Source organism: Delphinus delphis, chromosome 9, assembly GCF_949987515.2.
Source record: "Delphinus delphis chromosome 9, mDelDel1.2, whole genome shotgun sequence".
Classification (NCBI taxonomy): Eukaryota; Metazoa; Chordata; class Mammalia; order Artiodactyla; family Delphinidae; genus Delphinus; species Delphinus delphis.
In genome coordinates this window covers 105,822,189-105,845,999 of record NC_082691.1, presented here as the reverse complement: position 1 = coordinate 105,845,999, position 23,811 = coordinate 105,822,189, and the positions used below count along the sequence as shown (strand labels likewise).

Below are 23,811 nucleotides of genomic sequence, written 5' to 3'. Positions count from 1 at the left end.
GACAGAACAGTAACCACACCACAATGGCTGGCTGAAACCAACTCAAGGCAAACACTGAAATCCACACCAAACGCCAACAGACGCAAAGCCAAGTGCCATGATTCCGAGCACTCTTCCTCTGTCCCAACGGAAACATTTCAGTGAACACAAAACCCAAGCGAGGGAGAGGCCTGCGCTGGTGACTTAGGGCAGCAGCCGGTCCCTCCCTTACAGCCGCACACCATCAAGTTCCCAGGCACACACAAAAAACTGCACAAAAAAGGATAACACCATAAACTCGAAAAAGCATCCTGGGCATTTCAAACAAAGGAAAATCACACTGTACTACAGTTTCAAAGCTCAACTACAGCAACCCTTAGGAAAGGGGAAACACTTGGAATTCAAAGGCCGAGGGGAGCAGACAGATCTCAACGTGATAATCTCCCAGCTAATCCCAACACCACAAATAAAAACCAAAACACTCCTTTCACGACAACTCCAAGTTTTAAAATGTTTTCTTCTCACATATTCAGAAGTAGAAAATAACGTATTTGAAAAGAATCTGAAACAGAAACGGGAACAAATCAGAAACACAGCCACAGCGTGATACGAGATCGGAACCCTGGGGAGGATGGGTTTGGGACACGTCTCCGGGGCTGAACCAGCATCTGGGCGGTGCCTGGCACTGAACAGTAAGCAGGTAATAAATGTATGCCAAGCGAACAGCATACTCTCAATGCTGCACGCAACTACTGTGTTACAAAATGCAATTTCTAGTTTCATCACAGGTCTCGTAGGAGTACTGTATTTTCTCATGATTACAAAAATCTGTCCAAACCATGGATCCCAAATACACACACTGGACCCAAACCATCCTATTTCAGACGCCAGCGGAGGTCTGGGGCTCCCTAAGACTCTCTGTCCCTCACAGAAGGAGTCTGTGAGGGTCAGTGTGTGGCCCGTCTCGCCAGGGTCCCTCCTCTCTCTTGGTGCCACGCGCCCCCTCACAAACCACTAGGGAGCCACCCGCCCAGCACTCTGCCCTCGCCCTGCACCTGAGGCCGGGGGAGCACAACTCCAGGAGGAAGAGAAGGTGAGCAAGCCCTACACGGACTCGGGGAGCTCTGCCCTGGGTGGCACCGGGAGCTCCATTAAACCCTCAAAATCAACTCGTGGCAGGTGCTGGCTTCCCTGGGGGAGATGATCCAAACCTCAGGGCTGCTGCTCTTGTGGCCCAGAAAACCACCGAGCATGACCTTTTCAGGAAACCCTTTCCCCTCCCGCTGGGGATGGGCTGGGGTCTGGCGCAGAGCAACACGAGGCCCGCCGGCACGGCACCCACCCTCGCCCAACTATCTTCGAACGCCTGCTGCCCGTTCCGACAGAAGACTTCCCAAACACGGACAGAGCCACCCTCCTGTCCTCCTGGCCACAGCACCCCTCCCCCAGCGTGGGGGACCAGGGGCTTCGTAGTCGTTTTAAGTCTCGTGCAAAGTGTTTTTCTTTTAACTCCTTTAGCAGGAAACTTCACACGCTGCTGGTGTGGACCTGAAGCCTTACTCCTTGCTGCCTTTCCAATTCCACACGTGCAGGTCCGTGCAGGTGGAGCCTGGGTGCACGGGACGGGGGCGCGCTGGCCACCAGGTCTCAGGCCCACCCGGGGGGTCACCACCCGGGCCCTGCCTCTCCCAAGGGCCTCTCCCACCGCCGCAGCTGCGCTCTCCCACGTCCAGCTCCTCTCGGCGCGCCTGACTTCAAAGGCTTCCCCTCTTAACACGTGCTGCTCCTAAACCGCAGGACACGTCTTCACACGTTATACCGTCAACGGGGCCCCATCCATGCGGCCTTCCTAACCCGTGACCTCATGTGGGAAGTAGGGCTTCTGCAGACGATCCAGTTACAAGCTCTCTCGGGTGGCCCTGATCCCATGTCACTAGTCCCTATAAAAAGGGACATTTGGACACGCAGAGGGAACACAATGTGAAGACACAGAAAGGACCATCTGAGGCCACCAGAAGCTGGAAGAGGCCTGGGGAGGGACCCAGCCAGGCGCACCCTGTCTCAGGCTCCAACCTCGGGGTCTGCTGTTCCCGCAGCCTGGACACTAGCACAGGTGCTGCCTCGGGCTGTGACACAGCTTCCCCGTGGAGGGTGGTCTGCAGGGCGTCCCAGGCCCCTGTGCGTCTCCACTCACCTCCACAACGGCCGCGGGGAGCTGCCCAAGGACCGTCAGGCACAGCAGCAGGAAGTCTTTATTCCAGACACACTGTGGGCAGGGAGTCAGGCTGCTGCTCACCGCACAGCCCACTGGGGCAGGAGCAGGGCCTCGAGCTCGGGCCCGCGTCCTCACACCCCTCAGGCCCTCGTCCTCACACCCCTCAGGCCCCCGGGGGCCCATCCTCACTGGAGGTGACCTCCAGGCCCTTGCTGGGGAGCCCAGCCCGCCCAGCCCCACCCCACCCCACCAGGCTCCTCGTCACCTCGCTGGCTACCGCCCCCAGGGCCTCACTGGCCTCCACCACCACCTCCTCCCCAGCTGCCTCCGCGACCCTGGAGGAGAACAAAACGACCGGCTCACGACCCCCCATGCCTGGCTGCGCCCCTCCCTCTGCAGCCCCGCCTGCCTGTGCTGCACCCACGCCCCCTCCTCGGCCGGGTGCCCACGCAGGACCCGTGCCCACATGGAGGGGACACAAGCGAAGAGAACTCACTCTCGCTCGGGAAGAGGCTTTCGGTTTCAGAGCCTGGTTTTGGCTATCCAACCAGAGGGTACGAGTCAGGAGAAATGCCTCCCAGACAGCATTTCCTGCTAGGCCTGTAATGGTCAAAGCTTTTCTATCTTAGAACATCATTTTACCAAGTAACGGCATCCTTCAATAATAAACAAATGAAGGGATCGTCCTGATTCACATTAGTATAATCCTTGCTCATTAATTTCTTCCAATTCACGCGCTCCTAAGGCTAGTTTTGTGCGTGCTCTACACGCGGGAAAGTCAGCCTGGAAAGGTCGGCCTGCACCCCCACTGCAGAGCCAGCCTTCAGTGTCTTAGAAATGGCTTCCCCTCCCTCTCTGGGAAGGCGTCTGTCAAGGAGGCTTGCGTCTATCTGCAGGCCTGCAGGCCCACATCCTCTTCCCACCACATAACATTCCTTGCAGCGTGGCAGTCTGTGCAGCACCCCTCAGGCCTCAATCCTTCCCACCAGCTCTGGTTCTTCAAGTCTCCTCCCCTCTCATCTGGGGAGTCTGGCAGTCAGAGTGTTTTATACTCTGATAAACGCAAAGCGACGCTCAGAATGTCTTTTAACAGGTTTTGAGCTACTCTTTTTGTTTTGGAAAACGGGAGCGGAAAAAAGTTGGTCGTGTGAAAAATTAAGATGAAAAACTAACACACCCACTATAAATGGACGTTATAACCCGGTTGATCTGGATACTGAGAAACACCCACTAAATCACTGCTAAAGCAGAAAACCCCCAACCCTGCGTTCACTCGGATCTGCACTGAACATACCACCATCGGGCCGCACTGTTACTTCATACATGCAGTAGCCGTGGCGCAGATTCTCTTCCTGTCTGTAAACCCTGAGAGCCTAAAAATGGAAGTCACCTAGAACACCTACAAGAATGGACTGGACAAGTTATCGCTGCCACACTAATCATGAGAAACATACGGGAAACGCCTAGTGCTACAACGTGAGCAACGCAGTATCTCAAACAGAGGGCCCGAGAGTCTAGAGCTACAGGAAGACTAGGTCTCTCCTAAACTGGACTCTGAATCCAACGGAAGAAATTTCCACCGTACGTCCTGCAATCTGTAACTCTTCTAAGCGAATTACATACGCACATAAAGATTTCCTTGTATACACGAACCTCAATTTAGAAGGTGTGAAAATCAGTACTCACGATGGGTGAAAACCACATGCTACTTAACTCACCCACGTCTGGCTATCATCTCTACTTCCTCACTCTAGAAAGAGCGGCTCAAGGAAAATCATTTTCCATGAGAAAGCCTGGCCTGTCAGATTTTTCTCCCAAGGAAAACAAAACCTGGCTACTGTTCAAGCACTAAGGGCCTCTTCCCTTGAGAAGCCCTGGAAGTGATGAAGCAGCGTGTGTGAGCCGCCGCCACAGCCCTTTGGCAAGGGCAGCCTGCTCTGCCTTCTCTGCCACCCCCATCACAGCTCGAGGTGGCAGAGACCGGGCCAATTTCACCCAGCACTGCCCTGCTCCCCCAAAATAACACATCTGGAGCTCGCTAAAGGTTGTAATGAGACACAAGGTAATTTTAAGACGGGAAAGATCATTAAAACTGTGTTTTTCTTACAGTAAGATATCTTACCAATGTAAGGGAAAATTAATAAAGGACATAATTATGTTTCGTATCATATCTATAGGGAGCCTTCCCAATACATATTTCTGCTTATGGTAGCGGTAATTAATGCAAAAAATAAAGTCTTCAAAAAAGATGACAGTCTCCTCCCCCATCCCATTGGAACACTCCCCTGCTTAGCTTTTGTTGTTACATTTGTCCGTGAAAACGCTAATACACGCTACTATACATACACACCTTTCCTCCATAAGCTACTTTCTTAAAAAGTAAAGCCATACAACAGTAAAAAATAAGGAAACGCAGAAACTAACACACCGCTGTAAAGCAATTTACTCCAATAAAGACGTTAAAATAAATAAATAAGGACAGTCTCTCTGAATCCCCATCTGAAATAAACTGAAGGACTGTGCCATGTAAAAGGCCCAACACCTACCAGACACGGTAGCGCCTTACTCCTCTTCGTGCCTGCGACGGGCAGGATCCACTGGTTCCCGTGTTAGCTGCAGACAGAACTGCTGTTCTTGTCTCCCTCCTGAGGGGCTGCAGGTGGCGTTCAGTCTTCTCAACCAGGCTCCAGGCAATGAAGGGAGCAAACACAGGGTATGTCTCCCCCTCCAGGAGCCAAAGACAACAGTGGCCTCAGCAGCACACGCTGAATGAACCCTGACCTCTCGAGTCGCCCAGCACACCAGACGTTCCCGACACCAGACCCTAACATGAGCTCCCGACACTGTGCCTCTAGTCGGGCACCAGGACCAAGAGGTGCAGCGGATGGGAAACCCTCTCCTACAATGAAACAGCAGCTAGAGCAGGACGGTCTCCTTTGGCAAAGCTACTCTCTCAAAGACGAACATCTGTGATGCTTTGCTCTAGAGGTGTCCTTTCTTTTCAAAAACTGCAAACTCAATAGTCCTAACACCACAATTAGAAAAACAAAAACACGTTTATAGATCAAATGTCTTCTGAACAATATCTGCCTCGATACTTAGTGTTTTTAACCAGACTATTACACAGCAAATTCACACAGAATTCATTGTCCGACCAGGAACAGCATTTCTGAGCCCCCAGTGTCCACATCCTTCCCACTGCAGAGGTAGTTCAGCAGAGCCAAACACAGCCAAGGAAATGAGTACATTAAAGCCTTTATTATGTAAAGACGCAAGGTGTAAAATTCAGAAAAGTGTTCTGAAGGGAGAAGGAAAAGGGGTTTAGTTAAACTCCTGCACTGCTCAGACAGCAAGTTTAAGGACAAGCTACAACTGTGATTAAACAGAACGGGTATGTCTGTCTTCGTGAGTCACGGACACATCATGTAACCAATGACGCAGATGATGAACTTACCGAAGAAGTCGAATGAAAACGGGTCCCTTCCACCAAAGAATTCCCTGAAGACATCATCTGGGTTTCGGAATGTGAAGCCAAACTGAAACGGACCGTCGAAATGACTTCCACCTACAGAAGCAAGCACAGCTCTGTTACGGATTCCTGCTCGCAGCTGACACACAATCACTTGTCTACAGAACAGTATACTTCAGTAGAAATCATGATCTAAAAAAGGAAAATATTTCATAAACCTGAGGCTCTCTCAAGGCCTACCGAGATCACAACCACCTGAGCCCGGAGCTGGGAAATGTGCTTGGACGTCAGCGTTCCTGAGCTGCACACAGCACCCGAGGGCTGTCTCACCATCTCTAAATGTGTCATCAGCACACAGTATTACACTATTTTTATTCTTTGTTGTGAAACTTCATGTAAGCCAAGCACATAAACGTTCACTCATACGTGTGTACGGTCAGTCTGGAGCGTGAATGTCTAAATGCTCACTGTGGAGCCGGCAGGACAGCAGATCACTGCAGGAACTTTTCATCAAAAATACACACGTCTAGGCCTCACCACCAGAGGCAGTTACTTCGGTGAAAGAATCTGTGTTTTTAAACCCTGAGGCTATTTTGACATACCAGGTACTGCTCTCAGGGTACAAACTCATGACGTGAGGTTTTACAGTACTTCCTATCTACAAAATGTACACCAATATACACTTCCTAGTATAACGAGATTTTTAATAGGCTTTTTCCGTGTTATCAATTTCTCCTCCCTTCCCCCATCCAGCCCACCCTCCAGGCTGCATCTGTGTTTACTGAAACATGAGTGTCCAAGAGGAATAACACACTGAACCCCCATAAGACCCTTTGCCGTCAGACCATCTCCTCTTGTCACTACAAGGCCAAGAGAAAGACCAACGTGTACACACATACCTCCACCACCACCGTTTAATCCTTCTTTGCCGTATTTGTCATAGATGTCCCGTTTTTTAGCTATAAATTTAAAAAGACAAGTCAGTAAAGACCAAGTTGTTCTTTGCCCTCAAAATTCAATAAAGTGTTTCCAAAGTTGTAAACCCAAAGACCCGCTGTGGTTCTCAATTTCCACGATCAATTTTAAAGAGCTAGGCCTCCCTTACTGTAGATGAAAAGGCAAAAGAGGGAACATCTAAGTGCTTCTCTCCCTTAAAAACAACTCGAAATGTTTTTAAGTACTGTAAAGTTTAAAACATTTATTTCACTCTACTGCTCACTGCGCCCACGAATACTACATCAAAACCCCACCATAAAGTTGCAAAACGATTCCAACCCTAGACATGTACCTTCTTACTACAAAGTCCAACTGGCGGATAAGATCTGTGGCACAAAGAGGAACAGGACAGGGACTTGGTGAGGTCAGAAAGGAGACGAACTAAGTAACAGCCAGAGTAAGAGCCAACCCAAAGCCTACAGCTTGATCACCCTGGTCTAAGGCAAGAGCCCACCCAAGCCTTGATGATGGTGGTCTACTATCCCTGGTCATCTTATCATTTGTGTTCTAGAATAAAGACAACTACGATGCAGCCCTGCTCAGACGTACAGGTTCTTTTGATACACAATGTGCGTTCCCCTAAAATCTCATGTTCTACAAAACCGTGTGGTAAAATAACAGGAGTTTATGGGGAAACAAGTGTAGAAGCAAAGCATTTACAGCCCGTTTTTGGTCATCAGAGACTTGTAAGAACAGTAACTGTCTATCTGTGAAGGTAACTCCTGGGACTGAAGGCTGAATAAGAGAACGTGAAAAATACACTCCCCCTCACCAAAAAAAACAAAAAAGCAGCATCTTTATGGGAGTTTAAAGGTTCTCTTTCTACCAGAAATCAAGCTTGACTTTACTCCTCCATTTTTCTAGTGTCCCTGGTCCGTGAAATCCGCAGATCTGGGAGTGCTGAATCAGCCCATGAACACCAGGACAATGACAAGGACAAGGACAAAAGCAACTTGTGAAATAAGACGACTAGGCCTTCCTTCAAAATAAAGTGGGAGGGGCTGTTAGGACATAAGCAAGATGGTCCCGTGTCAACACGGGTGTCACCACGGGATGAGATGGTCAGCTGTCAACACGGGTGACGGTCACATGGAGCTGGTTCTAAAATCAGAACTCTCTTTTAACAGTGAACCTGGCTACATGTAGTGACACTTGGAGCAAAGGGTCCACTCCCTGTGGCCGGTGAGTCCACCTCTCATCTTTTACAGTCTCCGCCTCGACTCATACGAGGCTCTCCTGTACTGCTTCCTGGCAAGGTGGTGTCAGCAGTTCTCCAGTCTTCTCCCTATCACACGGCCCACACACAACGCTTCTCTTACCAAGAAGCCGGGGAATCTATCTGGCTGACAGCTACCTTCCGCATGACCCCTGAAACTAAGCCAGCAGATCTGACTTTCAGTTCCATTCAATACCTAAGCTCTAGACCTGGGGAGGGAAACCTACAAGCTGCGAAGCCTGAACCTCAGCTGTACGCGCGATGCCTGATTTCCTGACGCGCAGGAGATCCTTTCAAGCAGAAGCCAGCACATTCACACAGGGTGTTCAGTAGGGCAACGGGGATGAGAGGTCACGACACCAACTACACAGGTGGCCTCCACCGCACCCACAGTGACCCAGACAGATTCCCGCGACCTGACCTGTCCCGTCAGTCCCCAGACCAGGGGTCAGGACTGCTTTAAAAGAGCCACCCTAGGAGAAGTCTAGAGGCCAGGGTGCCCACAGCACTCACGGCTAACCTACCAGGTGGCTGCCAGGAACAGGAATGTCAAGTGTGCACAAGAAAGACCCTTCTCATTGTCCCACAGCTCACTCAGCCACCCCTCCGTCCGCAGGCCCTGGGGAGGGCGCACCCCACGCTGGGCTACTCACCATCCGATAGCACCTCATACGCCTCGGCTACTTGTTTGAATTTTCTCTCCGCTTCTTCTTTATTCTCAGGATTTTTATCCGGATGCCACTTCAGTGCCAGTTTCCTATATCTTAAAAGGAGTAAAAGGGTCCTGATCAATCCAATGTCCAGAAAGCCAGTGGACTTTCAAACATAACTAAGCAAAAAAATGACAGCTACAAACTAGCGAGATTAACCTTAGTCTCTATTGTAACATCTCCCTTTCTGCCAGAATGAAAAACAAAGGTTCTAAAATCGACAGCATAATACAAACCCACATCTAGAGATAAAAAAAGTTTTTAAAATGTGTGAGGACCCAAGTATGGGCAGCATGCACTCATGGTGCTAAGGCTGAGAAAATGGAGCGCGTGCAGACAAAGGCCTTGGTCCCTGAGGAAGGAGCCAACGTGGCTGGCCCTATCCCTATGTCCCCATCGCCTGACCAGCCCATTACTTTCGCATCAGTGGGCGAAGGTGGGCCACTGGCCACAGCACAGTGGAATGTTCCAGCATCTTTCACGACTTCAGATTTGAATTCAAGATTCACTTAAAAGATTCCATGACCAAGGTCGGTCTGCTCCATGGTTCCAATTAACATTAACAAGTACATGCTTTCCAAATAACAAAAAAAATCCTCTTTTCTAATTAGCTAAACACATTTCGGGGCGCGGGGGGCACGAGACGGGGAGAGGGCGTGCTCCTTAAAAATCTAAGACTAGAATACGAACCGAACAGTCCTTCTAACACTTGGCAAGTTATTAATGTAAGGCTGCTGTGGTTCAGTTTAATTTCAGCATTTTAATCAAAAACCTCAGCTTAACTTATTAAAATCGGATTAAAGCTGGAATCTAATGATAAAACAGTACTTTATTATTAAATCACTGTGGATCTAACCATGCAGTAGCAGACCAAAACCCCTCACGTGCTGCTACAAACCCTCCATTTAAAAATGACAAACCCTACGAAAGGATAAAGAGAGAAAAAACAACTGGTTTGCACTAGCATGCTCGTGTGAAAGTGAAGAAATGTACGCGCGTCCAGAATAAGGTTCAGTTATCTACGCCTTGTGAAAGACTGCTGGATTCCTTTAGATTCAAGGTGCAACACAGCGAGTTAAGGGGCACCATGTGTTCGCCTCTGCACTCCACTGCTTTAGTCACCCAGAGCCACCGCGCTCGAATCGTGTCTGGCACAACACAGGCGTGATTTTCCATCAGCTAATATAAGTACTGTGCACACATTACACTTATTTAAGAACAGTACAATTACTTCCAACTGTACCAAACTGTTCTTGCTTGTAACCGTGAGCGAGTGTGAGGAACCCCACAGCCCACTGGTGACACAGCTCTAAGGTACGTCCTTGGCCGCCTGGTCCCCACTGTTTCTTGGCCAAGGTCTGACACAGGGATATTCTGCAAGCACCTTCAGGTATGCCCAACAGCAGTCAACCTGCTGAATTAGTTGAGCATTTTTAAAAGAACGACCTGGTTCAAAAATCCTTCATTTCCACCTGCACACCTACTGAGTCTAGTAGTATAGACTTCATTAAGCCTTAAAAAGCTAGTTCCTACAACACAAACCGGAAACTGATTCCCTATTATTCCAGGCTTACGCATTAGTCTGGAGCTAGGCTAAAAAATCTATCAACCTTCTGCTGTACGTTAACACTGAATTAAATCGATCCCAGTTTACCTTGAGAGCTGCCCGTGACCTGAGACTTGCCTCAGATGCCTCCCGTGGGCCAGGCCCTGGTCACAAAGGTTCAGCAAGGACAGACAGTAGTGCTAGGCTCAAGCGTGAACGTGGACCAGGACAGGGTCATGCAACGGGGATCTTTAAGCAACTACACCAAGGATGTTATGGCGACAACCCCACGAGCACCCAGGCAGCTCCACTTCCAAGTCCAGCATCAAAGTTCTTTGGGCCGATTTCACATCCTCAGCAAGTTTTTGATCTGATTCCAGCAGAAATGGAATCCACTGTCCCCAGACAAAGTGACAGAGGAAACCAAGTGCCCTCTTCTCCCTGAATGACAGGTGGTAAGGTGGGCCTAGGTCTGAGGCAAAAGCTAACTTGTTAAATGCTGTCTACAATTCAAACTAGCCTTCAGCAGTCAGAGACTCACACCACCTGAAGTGCCGTTTCTAGGGGCGACACAAAGGTACACTGCAAATGACCGGCACACTAGTGCACAGACTGACGCATTCAGAAGTGCGATTACTTACGCCTTTTTAATATCCTCGGCTGAGGCATGTCTCTGCACGCCTAGAACTTCATAGTAATCCACCATGTTTTAACCGGCTGCTGGAAACGAGTCCTGCAATCAGAAATCCACGGTCAGTGACAAGACTGCCAAGGCTGGGCTCATCTTGGGGGCAGGGGCGGACAGAGCAGGGGTGAGGGGTGTCGCCTGGCCTGGGCACTAACCACCAGCCTGTTGGGCCGGGGCCTCATCTGGGAGCCGATTCCAAGGCTCACACCCTAAGACCCTTCCCGACGTAGGAAAAAACGCTCTGAAATGAGCTAAGAATAGTCTCAACTAAATAAAACCGACAGGTGACTCTGCACCAGCCTCGGGGTCCGCCGGCCACCAGCTGCCAGGCCCCTGTTGAGCAGCCCAGAGCATCGGTCCCCTCCTCACGCCCTGCACTCCTGTGCCAGGCACTGGACAAGCCTGCGGCCACCTGACAAACATGCTGTCCCTGCCCTGGGGACGCTACACAGGAACGGCAGACACCTTCCACAGCCGGGCAGCCCTTGCTACTGACCAGCCAACATCCTCCCACAGCCCCTGGCTCTGACTCAGGGCTATTCCTGTAACTGCCCCTCTGGCCTCCCATGCCCATCCGTCAGACATGAAAACACACACACTGTGCCCCTGCTGGCAGTCCTAGTGAGAGGGCACCCAAAAAGCAGGCCTTCAGGGGACACCTGCGGTGCGTTCTCCCCATCACTACACAGCGCAGGATGACGAATCCCTGCTGCTTCCACCACCACTACGAGGATCGAGCCTCAGGTGCCACAAACTGAACACAACCTACACATCTGCTCCCTCTTAAGATGTGAAGTCTAACGAATTTACTTCTTTACATTTGCCTAAGTCACCTCATCAAGCCAGTGACCAAAAACTTACAAGAAACAGGCCTATTCCACACAAGAGTACAAAGTAACTTCACCCAATAAAGCAAAGTTCTTCTATCAAGCAGCTGTGCTCAAAACTGAAGCTAGGGGACTTCCCTGGTGGTCCAGTGGGTAAGACTCCACACTCCCAATGCAGGGGGCGCGGGTTCCATCCCTGGTCGGGGAACTAGATCCTGCATGGCGCAACTGGCAGTCTGCACGCCGCAACTAGGACCTGGCACGGCCTAAATAAATAAATATTAAACAAAACCAAACAAAAAAACATTAGCGTAGTTTAAAAAAAAAACAAAACTGAAGCTAGGCTTTCAATAGCCTTCCCCCAAATTCTAGGAACAGATTTTCAAATGAAATGTTCTGACTGTAAACAAATACATGAGATCACGACCTCCCTGAGGCCACTCTGCTGGGGTTAAGTAATGTCACAACTGGGAAATACCCCCACCTCAAACAGGATGCACCGTCGTATTATACCCCTCCTTTTCAACACTGGGGAGCAACCCGTGGTAAAAAGAATCTGTTGCATCATGACTCAGCACGTAGGTGCGCACGTCAGCCTGTGCGGCCCTCACTGGACATTTACAGAGGACCCCACATGCAGGGTCAGGAAGGACACAGAGAAGAAGGCCCCTCCGTGCCAGCCCAGGGACTGCGCGCAAAAAACAACTCAAACATGTCACAGGGGAATCAAAAACAGAACCCCTCCTGCTACCTCAAAATCTCTAGAAATGGTAGATAAAAACCCAACCAGCACCTCTGGAGAGCCAGCTGAGCTGAAGCAGTTAAAAGTGCCAGAAACAGAGAATTAATTACACCAAGAACGGTGACCCCGAGGGGGCGGGGCTGTTGCTGTACTTTCAGGACGAGACTTGCTTCTGTGGCACTAATGGCTGCAATGGAAATCCATAATTTAGTCTCCTCAAAAGGCTGTAACTGCAAGAAAGGGAGACGAGAAAAACTGTCCACTGAACTGCAAGGGAGAGGAAAGGGAACACCCCTGAGAATCGAAGCCTTAAGCCTTGGAACTGCAGAATGGAATCCCATTACCTTCATTAACCCGCAATGCTTCCAAGCTCCAAAACCACCAAATACTATTCCAGGGTGGGGAGGCAGAAAGAGCTGTGCTGGAGAAACAAGTATCTCTACAACCCACGCTGTGTACGTCTGACCAGTGTGGAGATTTTTCAATGCGCTATGGAGATCTAACGCCCAGCGTGGTGACTACCACCACCAATACTGTGTCATATATTCAGAGTTGCTGGGAGACTAGATCTTAAACGTTCTCACCGCAAAAAAAAAAAAAGAAAATGCTGATTTCATAATGTAAGAGGTGTTAGCTAACTCAGGTGGCAATCCCGTTGCAAGACGTAAATGATTGAAATCAATGTCTCAAATCAATTATATCTCATTTTTTTAATAAAAATTTAAAAATAAAATGTAACCTTATCAATGAGAGGGAGGAGTGCACAGGCATCTTTGTGAGAAAGCACAAAACAGGACTTTAAAATTTTTTTAATTTAACAAAACAGGTATAGTGGACATAATTCTAAGTGTTTAAATTCTAAGTATTCTATAAACATTAACTCATTTAATTCAAATACTTTAGTAAAACAATAAGAAAATTAAGATCAAAGATATCCTAAAATTGAATTTGGTTTGCTTCTCCAGCTTCATCCAGATACAACTGACATACAACCTTGGGTAAGTATAAGATGTGCATCGTGCATGTTAATTTTATTAAAATTGAATTTTTTTAAAAAACTACAAATGACCTTTGAATAACATGGGTTTGAGCTACACAAGTCCACTTGTATGCAGATTTTTTTCAATAAAGATTGGTAAATTTTTTGGAGATTTGAAACAATCTGAAAAAACTCAGAAGAACCATGAAGCCTAGAAATACTGAAAAAATTAAGAAAAAGTTAGGTAAACCACGAATGAAAAAGATATAATGTAGATATACACCAGTCCATCCTTACATAGGTATAAGGTGAGTGATATTTAATCCAAAATTAGTAACATTTTAGTTTTTGTTCTATAACTTTGCTTTCAAAGAATTACATAACCACACAGTATGTCTCTCCCTCCAGTATCAGCTTATCACAAGTGGTTTTTTAAAAATGTAACGATGTTTCCAATACTGTATTATGAATGAGTGTAATACTGTATGTCATAAAAATTTTATGATTCATTCATTAGTGTATAGGCTAGGCTATCGTGAAGCAATCCTATCGATTACACTAGGCTACCGCAAAGCAATCATACTGCTGCTGTCTCATTAGCGATGTACGAATTATCATATCTATAAACAAACGCGAATTGTTTTCACATTATCTTTTCATTTTTGTCACACTGACAATTCATCTTGTAAAAATATGATGTAAACTTATGTTATCAATAAAAACAATACTGTGAATGCAATTTCTCTTTTTTATGACTTTGTGAATATTTTCTCTAGTTTACTGTAAGAATACAGTGGTATGATACATATAACACACAAAGTACACGCCAATCAATCAACTTTGTTATCGGTAAGGCTTCTGGTCAACAACAGGCTTTAACTTTGGGGGAGTCGAAGAGTCATACACAGGTTTTCAACTGCAAGGGGTCAGCACCCCTAAGCCCCACGTTGCTCAGGGATCAACTGTGCACTCTTTCGAGAGACAAAAAACAATTCAAACTCCTGGGGCGGGCAGGCAAGATGCACAAGGCAAAGTGAGCCTGGAAATTCCTACCCGGAAGAGACGGCCCGTAGGAGCACAGCAACCTCACGTCTCCTGGAACCACAAACCTGACACTGGCAAGAACACCCGCAAAGCAGCAGAAAATCTGCACCCCTTCATCTGCACTGCAAAGGGCTAGTAATGAACTCCTGCGGGTATCTTCACTTTGGAGCTCCACTTACTGCTGCATGGGGACATCTTAGTGCCCAGCAGTGTCAAAAATGCGGGGAAACCTTACCAGACCACTGTCACCAATGGGACAAGGAGAGAAGTCGCAGGATGAAGCCGCCCTCTCCTAATAGTTGAACCACTTGCCTGAGCCACATGTGACCAGAGGTCACCAGTGTGTCAGATGCCACTGCTTAGACATCTCTGCTCCCAGTTCAAAGCTCATGTTCTCCTAAGTCCAACCGATTTGTCCTATATTTGCAATAATGTGCCAGTGTCTGTGCAGACAATGGTGGCGAAAAGCAAGAACCTCAACGCAGTCGGCGCAGACATGGCGAGATGGGCTTCGACTTGGCCGTGCCCGCCAAGTGGTGAACGCTGTGACCGCTTAACCACCTAACACATCCCCCGGGAAGATTCATCTGTCCCACAGGACCGTCACGGGGACTGAGGGAGCACGTGAGCGTCATCAATTAACAGCGCCTGGGACACAAGCCACGCTGGGATGCTGGCTATTTTCTCCCTTTCTAAATGGAGACTTCAGAAGGAAATGCAGATGAACTGAGTGAGGCCCATCAGACGCCCAGTCTGCAGCCAACTCTGGACACAAACGCTGCCTTCACTACAGTCCTGTCCAGCTCCAGCCAGCCCACCGCTTGAAGCTGACTCTGACTTACAGTCAAAAGGAAAAGCTTCCGCAATTAACGTCCAACGCGCACATTCAGGGCTCACGCTGTTTGACTTCCCAAAGCCCTAAGCACCCAGGGGCTTTCTGGCTGTGGAGTCTCCTGGTTTGCGTACCTCTTGCCAGCCTGCTCCCCTCAATCAGCCTGTGAATAAACAGTGGGAACGCCGGGGGCTCAAAGCCCCCTTCTCGCCCTACTCCTGTGTTTTCATCCACACTGTTATTTAAATACCATTTATGTAGCAATGATTCCCTGATGTTAGCTCCAATCGTAGATCTCACTTTGGCATTCAGACACAAACAGACAGATGGCTACTGACGTAGCCACTTGGACGTCTGACAAGACATCCCGAATAGAACATGACCAAATTTAACTCCCGGCCCTCCTCACTCCCACACCTGGCCTTTCCCTATTAATTCTGCCCCAAGCTGCGTGGCTGGAAACCTTCACCACCACCGACACTGCTACGCCACCACATACACACAACAAACTAATCCACTGTTCTGCCTGGTTTACCTGCAAAATACCTCAAACCCCTTCACTTCTCCTGATCTTCAGTAGCACCAGATACCCTACTCGGAAATACTGTGGCAGCCTCCTTCTCACAGCCAAGAGGAGCTGTAAATATGCAGATGCTATCACAACAGACACTACCTACTGTCCAGCAGCAAACAAACCAGCTCTACAGGACACGGTCGGCTCCCCTGGGGAGTCACGGAATGACACTTCACTGCGCTAGCTAACGCTAGGTCTGGGACAGCAAAGGTACCGGATGAGCCCAGGACATGCTGTCAATCAACAAAGTAAAGATGCCAGCAGAAAGCACAGGCCCGGTCAAGAAAAACACGACTGTGGAACTGGGCCAGCTTGGAGGTGACTAAGAATAGGTGATAACTAAGTGCCATCTGGGCTCCAGGGCTGGTGTCTGTGGAGAGAAAAGCACTTTGGGGGGAAGCTGGTGGGATGTGAATAAAGTCTGTAGTTCACAGCACTGTACCCACATAATTTTTTAGTTTTGATAAACACCAGGGTTACATTTGTTATGTTATGGAAAGCTAGGTAAGAGGTATACAGGAAAACTCCTGTACTATCTTCACAACTCTTCTGTAAATACACAGTAGTTTCAAAGTAAAAAGTTCAAAAGTCAGTCAAAAATATGTGCAACCATGTCAAAATGACATCGGAGCAAAATTGATGAAACATCCACAGATCAGAAGGGATTCTGAGTTTCAAAAAGAATGGCTGCCATGCATTTTTCCCCTCCGGTTTTATTGAGATGTAACTGACACAGAGCACCGTGCATGTTTAAGGTGTGCAGTGTGACAATGTGACTTACGTACGTCACGACACGATTATCACAATCAGTCTAGAGAACATCTATCACCTCATACAGATACAAAATAAAAGACACAGGAGAAATATTTTTCCTTGTGATGGAAACTCTTAGGATTTACTCTTAACTTTCACATAACACACAGCAGTGTTAATTGTATTTCTCATATTGTACATCAAATCCCTACTACTTATTTCTCTTATGACTGGAACGACTGTTGTGCATTTTAAGTACACATACCAGGGACTTCCCTGGGGGTCCAGTGATTAGGACTCCGAGCTTCCACTGTAGGGAACTAAGATCCTGCATAGCCACAAGGCGGAGCCAAAAAAAATAAAGAAATTTTTTAAAAGCATACGTAACAGCAATAAAATTAAAAACATTAAGCATTTATTGCACTGCCTTTCCTATGCAAACTACACGTGAAACCAAATAGCTGATGAGCCAACCTTCTTTTTATAGATGAATTCCAGCAGACAAATGCAGAAGAAATGCCGGAATTTGAAAACACTATTATCTTGAAACCCCCCAACACAGTGATTCTCAAAGCACAGACTTGGCCCAGCAGCATCAACCCGATCTTGTTAAACAAAAATGACCTTTTAAGAAACCGAGTTCAAACCACCGCATAAAGCCTTCCCGCTATAATGAACACTAACGAATCCACACTCTCTCTGCCCCAACAGACTCCGGGCACAGACCTTAGTTCTGGACGACCACCTCTTCTTTCTGAACAGTGGAGCCTTCAGGGAACTGTCCCTCTAGGTCCTTGTTCAGGTTACATAAGGCATTTGAATTTCTCTTCCACACAGATGTCCTCAAACATTCAAGGGCTTTACCTTCATGCAGTTTTCACTCTCTAGGCTAACACAGCCTCACATTTCTTTGCAGTTAACTCCTAAGAACACTACCCTGGTCCCGGCCGAGAGCAAGCTCCAGAGCTGCAATTCCTTGGTACCCAGAACCCAACACTGACAATGAGGACACGCTCCAGCCGTCACCAACAAAAAGTAAGACCACCGCAGCCCCCCGCCCCCGACTCCCCTAGGAAACACCAGAACCCAATGACCAACATAGACTTGGCTAAGCCGTGGTCTTTCTGAGCCTGCGGTCACTGTCCTGCCTCCTATTACTCACTCTGTACGACTATGGCTCTTCAGACAAGTGAAGTTCACAGCTTTTGCCCATAAATTCCACCTTGGATATGTCGGCCCATCGTCCCAAATGACCGACCCTTTGGGATACCAGTTACACCATCAACGCATTCACGCTCAGTAAAAACGACGATGTAATTCTGAGTGAATTTCACTACGTAAATTTAATATTGAAAACAATCATGATACTCTTGGGACCACTTCATCAAGTTTAGGAAAAGACAAACCTGTAAACAAGTTAGGCACATACAATTAAGGAAGTATGACAGAGTGCTGGGGAGAGGCTACGGAGACAGTGGGGCCAGGAAAGAGGTTATGGAGTCAGCCTGCGCCACCAAGCCCTCGTGGCTCAAGCACTGGACGCTATGGACACGCTCCCTTATCAACAGTATCCTTTTAGTATTCAACCAGTGCCAATAAGATTAACAAATTTTAATACAAACTCAAATTAAAAAGTGCTCTAGAGACAATAAAGTGACAATACCCCAAGGTCTAGAAACAGAGGACCAAATGAGGTCCCTTATCCCGAGGATACCTCCTTGGAAACCTGAGAAGTCGGCTTCAGTACTGATCCCACAACCACCACCATGCAGTGTCAGCCGCAGATTAATTCATTTCTTGCTGCTTCAGAATAATCAGGCATGAAAGAAACAATCTAAGTTTTGACAAAATGGTTAACTGCATTCAAATTACTTTTGACTAACCCCGGAGTTTTACACAAAATAAAAAGCCACTAATGGCAATTCCCTGGCGGTCCAGTGGTTAGCACTCCATGCTTTCATTGGTGGCCTGGGTTCAACCCCTCGTCGGGGAACTAAGATCCCACAAGCGAAAAAAAACAATACAAAACAAAAAAGCCACTTACACACTTGTATCAGGAATTTCTCTACAGAATTCAGTATTTCTAAATATTTTAAGTGGCTGTCACCTAGCCCCTAAGACTGGCCAGGTGTCCTGCTCCCCAGAGAAAACTGTAAGGCTGGAGGGTGAGAGAGAGCCTGGACTCTGCAAACACTTCCAGTGCCCACCTCCACCCCTGTCATCTCCGTGCTCAGCTGGCACTACAGGGGACAGCAGACACCAGAACACACGGGCCCTCGGGCGACTGAGACCACTCGACCTGCCCTCCCTTCTCAATCACCCCTGGATGGAGGGAGCAGCGCGCTTCCACACCCCGCACCCCAGGGTCAGCACATCTCCCCCTCAGCCGCAGAAAACGAGGCACAGTTTCTGTGACAGAATGCTGCGTGGAAACGCAGACAGAGCCTTTTTCAAAGCACAGTGTCCACGAGGACTTCAGGCAGGTGGCAACTGCTGCTGGCAAACACCACCTGAAACCGAGCTGCCTGACCCGCAAGCCAAACACAGTCACTTACACCTACAGTCATTAAAACTAAACAGCACTGGAAACTCAGCCCCTCAGCCGCACAAGCCCCATTTCCAGGGCTCAGCCCCCAGTGTGACTACTGGCACCCACCCTGGAAAGGACCAGTGTGGGAAATCGATTCAGACTTAAAGGGAATCTGGGTGAGGAGTGGGAAGATGCTCGTTTCGAACAACCATTATCAAAGTTCTGAACTTCCCACTGACGCAATCTACTGTATGTTAAGGAAGCTGGAGGAAACCAATGCTTTAGATTTTCAATTAAGAAAGAAAAAGAATGTTTCTTAGGACTAGTTTGTTAATCTATGCAATTTCCAACAAAACAGGCCTAATCAAGTCAAAAAAGTTTAACTCTGCCTCTTTAGTAAAGCCACTAAGTAGCCTAATACCCATTAACCAAAAATAACTGCCTCTTGGGACTTCCCTGGCCATGCAGCGGTTGAGACTCCGCACTTCCACTGTCGAAGGCACAGGTTCAATCCCTGGTCAGGGAACTAAGATCCCTGCAAGCCACGCAACGCGGCCAAAAAAAACAAAACAAAAACAAACCCTGCGTCTTCCAATAAATTTATTCGCCTTCAATGTTAGGAGTTTCAGAACACACACTTAAGTCTCATGGTACCTAAACTCACGTGCGGACCACTTGAGTAGAAAAGTGTGCACCTCCCCAGGACACGTGCACATACTTATAAATTACACACAGGCACCCCAGAGATATTGTAGGTTCAGCTCCAGACCACAATAAAGCCAATTAAGTGAGTCACACACAGTTTTCCGGCTTCCCAGTGCATATAAAAGGTTACTTTACATTATACCTGTTAAGTGTGCAATAGTATTACGTCGAAAATAACAATGTACATACCTTAATTTTTTAAAAACCTTTATTGCTAAAGAAAATGCTACGCATCACCTGAGCTCTCAGTACCTTTCTGCTGGTGGAGGATCTTGCCTCCACGCTGATGGCTACATGGCCGTGGCAATTTCTCGAAACGAAGCCATGAAGTTTGCCGCATCAACCGACCCCTCCTTTCATAAGGATTCCCTGCAGCATGCAACGCTGTTTGGTAGCATTTTACCCTGAGCAGAACTTCTTTCAGACTTGGACTCAATCCTCGCAAATCCTGCTGCTGCTTTTTCAACTAAGCTCATGTCCTACTCTAAATCCTTTGTTGTCATTTCCACAATCTTCACAGCATCTTCACCAGCAGCAGATTCCATCTCAAGAAACCTCTTCTTTTTTTTGCTCTCCATAAGAAGCAATGCTTTCTGTGGAAGTTTATCCTTAGATTACAGCAATTCAGTCACATCTCAGGCTCTAATTCTAGTTCTCCTGCTGATTCCACCACATCTGCTGTTTCTCCTCCACTGAAGTCTTGAACCCCTCCAAGTCATCCGTGAAGGTAAGAATCAACTTCTCCCAAACTCCTGTGAATGTTGGTATTTTGACCTCTTCCCATGAATCACAAATGTTCTTAATGGCATTTAGAACGGTGAGTCCTTTCCAGAGAGTTTTCAATTGACTTTGCCCAGATCATCAGAGGAATCGCAATCTATGGCAGCTACAGCCTTACAAAATGTATCTCTTAAATAGCAAGGCTTGAAAGTCAAAATTATTCCTTGATCCGTGGGCTGTGGAACGGATGCTGTGTTAGCAAGCATGAAGACAACATGAATCTCACTGTACATCTCCATCAGAGCTCTTGCGTCACTGTCAAGGAGCAGTAGTTTTTTGAAATGAATCTTTTTCTGAGCAGTGGGTCTCAACAGTGGGCCTCAACAGTGGGCTTAAAATATACAGTATACCATGCTGTCGACAGATGGTGTCAACCAGGCTTTGTCGTTCCACGAGCAGAGGAGACTGAGCGCAATGCTAAGGGCCCCAGGATCTTTAGATGGTAAATCAGCACTGGCTTCAACTAAAGTCACCAGCTGCATTAGCCCCTGACAAGAGAGTCAGCCTGTCCTTCGAAGCTTTGCAGCCACGCATTGACTTCTGTCTACTGTGGAAGTCCTAGTTGACATCTTTCACTAGAAGGCTCTCTTGTCTACATTGAAAATCCGTTGTTTCGTGTAGCCGCTCTCGTTAACGATCTGAGCTGGATCTGCTGGATAACTTGCTGCGGCTTCTGCGTCAGCACTTGCTGCTTCGCCTTGCACTTTTCTGTTATGGAGACGGCTTCTTTCCTTAAACCTCGTGAGCCAGCCTCTGCTGGCTTCAAGCTTTTCTTCTGCAGCTTCCTCACCTGTCTCAGCTTCACAGACCTGAAGAGAGTCAGGGCCCGGCCTGCATTCGGCTTTGGCTTCAGGCAGTGTCGTGGCTGGTCTGATCGTCTATGCAGACCACCGAAACTTTCTCCTCAACAGCAGTTAGGCTGTGTCGCTTCCTTACCATTCGTGTGCTCACTGGAGCAGCACCTTAATCTCCTTCAAGAACGTTCCTTTGCCTTCACGACGTGGCTGTGTGGAGCAAGAGGCCTAGCCTTCAGCCCGTCAGCTTTCCACACGCCTTCCTCTCTCAGCTTCAGCATTTCTAGCTTTTGATTTAAACTGAGAGACATGCGACTCTTCCCTCACTTGAACGCTTGGAGGCCATTGTAGAGTTATTAGTTGGCCTGATTTCAACATTGTTGTGTCTCAGGGAACAGGGAGGCCAGAGGAGGGCGAGAGAGATGGCGGGTTGGTGGAGCAGACAGAACATGAGCTGTTTTAGCTGGGCGGGGTTTTCAGGGCCCCAAGGCAATTACAACAGTAACATCAGAGATGACTGATCGCCATTACATAATGATGAAAAAATCCAAACTATTGCGAGAATTACCAAAATGCGACCCAGAGATACAAAGTGAGCAAAAGCTGTTGGAAAAATGGGACCAACAGACTTGATGGATGCAGGGTTGCCACACACCTTCAATTTGTAAAAAAAGGCAGTATCTAAGAAGTGCAATTAAGAGAAGCGCTGTAAAGCGAGGTCTGCCTGTACCTGAACTACTACTATGTACATCAAAACCAAAAATAAAATTATAAATGATGAAACTAAGAATACTTGTATGTACTCACCAAGCATTACGGTTTCATATCATAGCTAACTAACATCTCAAGGTACACTGGAAGGAGAGAGCCTAGACAGTTTTCTCCACAACTGACAAAGAGGTGGTCGTTAAGTGTAACATCATCTCCAACATGCAGTCATTGCGCAGTCTCTTACCCCTTAACCACTTTACTGATACAGGTGTCCCCCGCTTTTCCAGAGTTCTCTTTACAACACTTCACCTTTTAAAAAGACCCACATTAATACCTCGTTTTTGCCAGCCCAAGAAATCCGAACAGGATTTTCACTTCTACAACAAAAGGAAGAATCAGAGGCGGCGCCCACCCCGTGGAGCATGTCAGCATGGACGAGTAGAGTCAACTTCAAATGGCCACAGCTCAGCAGAAGCGTTTACTTCCCTCCTCTTGAAATATTCATAGACGATTTTCAACAAGCACCTCAGGTGACAGACACAAATATCCATCTGGAGTGTGAGGTGCTCCACGATGCGTCAGCTCTAAGAACCCAAGTTTTTTGAACAGCTTAACTGGCCCCTTTTTTAAGTTATAAAATTTTGACTTTAATGAGTTATCTAAAGGGGAATTTCCAAGTCATTACACATGCCCCATGTTCTTAACAACACTTAAAGAATATATGTTCCCTGTATAAAAAAATAAATAAAATAAAATTCTAAAATTAAAAAAAAAAGAATATACGTGCCCAACATGACTGTTGTAATCCTGAGACCTTTGGCTACTCTGTCCCAAACCCTGCCCATGCACACAAATAAGCTGTGTACCTGGGCTAAACTGACCATCTTGGGACTTCCCTGGTGGTCCAGTGGTTAAGACTCCACGCTTCTGCTGCAGGGGGCATGGGCTCGATCCCTGGTGGAGGAACTAAGATTCCTGCATGCCACACAGCGCAGCCAAATACAAGATTTAAAAATAGGGACTTCCCTGGTGGCGCAGTGAAGACTCCGCGCTCCCAAGGCAGGGGGCCCGGGTTTGATCCCGGTCAAGGAACTAGATCCCACACGCATGCCGCAACCAAGAGTTCGCACGCCACAACCAAGGAGCCCAGCTGCTGCAACCAAGGAGCCCTCGAGCCGCAACTAAGACCTGGCGCAACCGAGTATTTTAAAAAGATTGAAAAAATTTAAAAATAACCATCTTTCCACCCAAGAGTCTGTTCTCAAATTCTCTCCCCACCTAACATCTAAGAAACCTTGCTCTGCTTGCAATAAAAATCCTCCTTCATTCCTTCCCAATCCAAGAGACTCCATATTGAAAATGGAGCTGAAGGGGGAAAAACAACCTTCCTCCTTCCAGAAAGCTTTTCATTATTATCCACCCCATAGATCGCTATTTATATTGCACACGGTTTTACATAACGCAATTTGTCCATTTAAGACATTCCCTGTCTTTAGCTTAAAAAACCAGCAAATCAAAATACTCATTACTTCTAACTTAGAAAAAGACAAATCAAAGTAAACATCTTCATTTAAATGTTGAATTCATGTTGTGTCATGAAACTAATTTTCTGCAATACTACTTGCTTAATGGAATGGAAGGAGGCAAATTTAAAGAAAAATAAATGATAAATGTGGCCACATTTCCTATATGTCATTTCATTATCTGATGAATTCCCCGCA

At 47.4% G+C, this 23,811-nt stretch overlaps 1 protein-coding gene across 2 annotated transcripts in view; it reads right to left on the bottom strand.

Moving 5' to 3' along the window:
- Positions 1 to 23,811, bottom strand: part of DNAJB6 (DnaJ heat shock protein family (Hsp40) member B6) — a 67,621-nt gene that overhangs the window by 39,950 nt on the left and 3,860 nt on the right. For both annotated transcript variants that reach the window (XM_060021203.1, XM_060021205.1), the window contains exons 2-5: positions 10,773 to 10,864; positions 8,529 to 8,638; positions 6,563 to 6,622; positions 5,649 to 5,759 (exon numbers count right to left, since the gene is read on the bottom strand). In XM_060021203.1, the coding sequence (XP_059877186.1) occupies positions 5,649 to 5,759; positions 6,563 to 6,622; positions 8,529 to 8,638; positions 10,773 to 10,837 (346 nt within the window). In that variant the 5' untranslated portion in view covers positions 10,838 to 10,864. The remainder of the gene's footprint in view (positions 1 to 5,648; positions 5,760 to 6,562; positions 6,623 to 8,528; positions 8,639 to 10,772; positions 10,865 to 23,811) is intronic.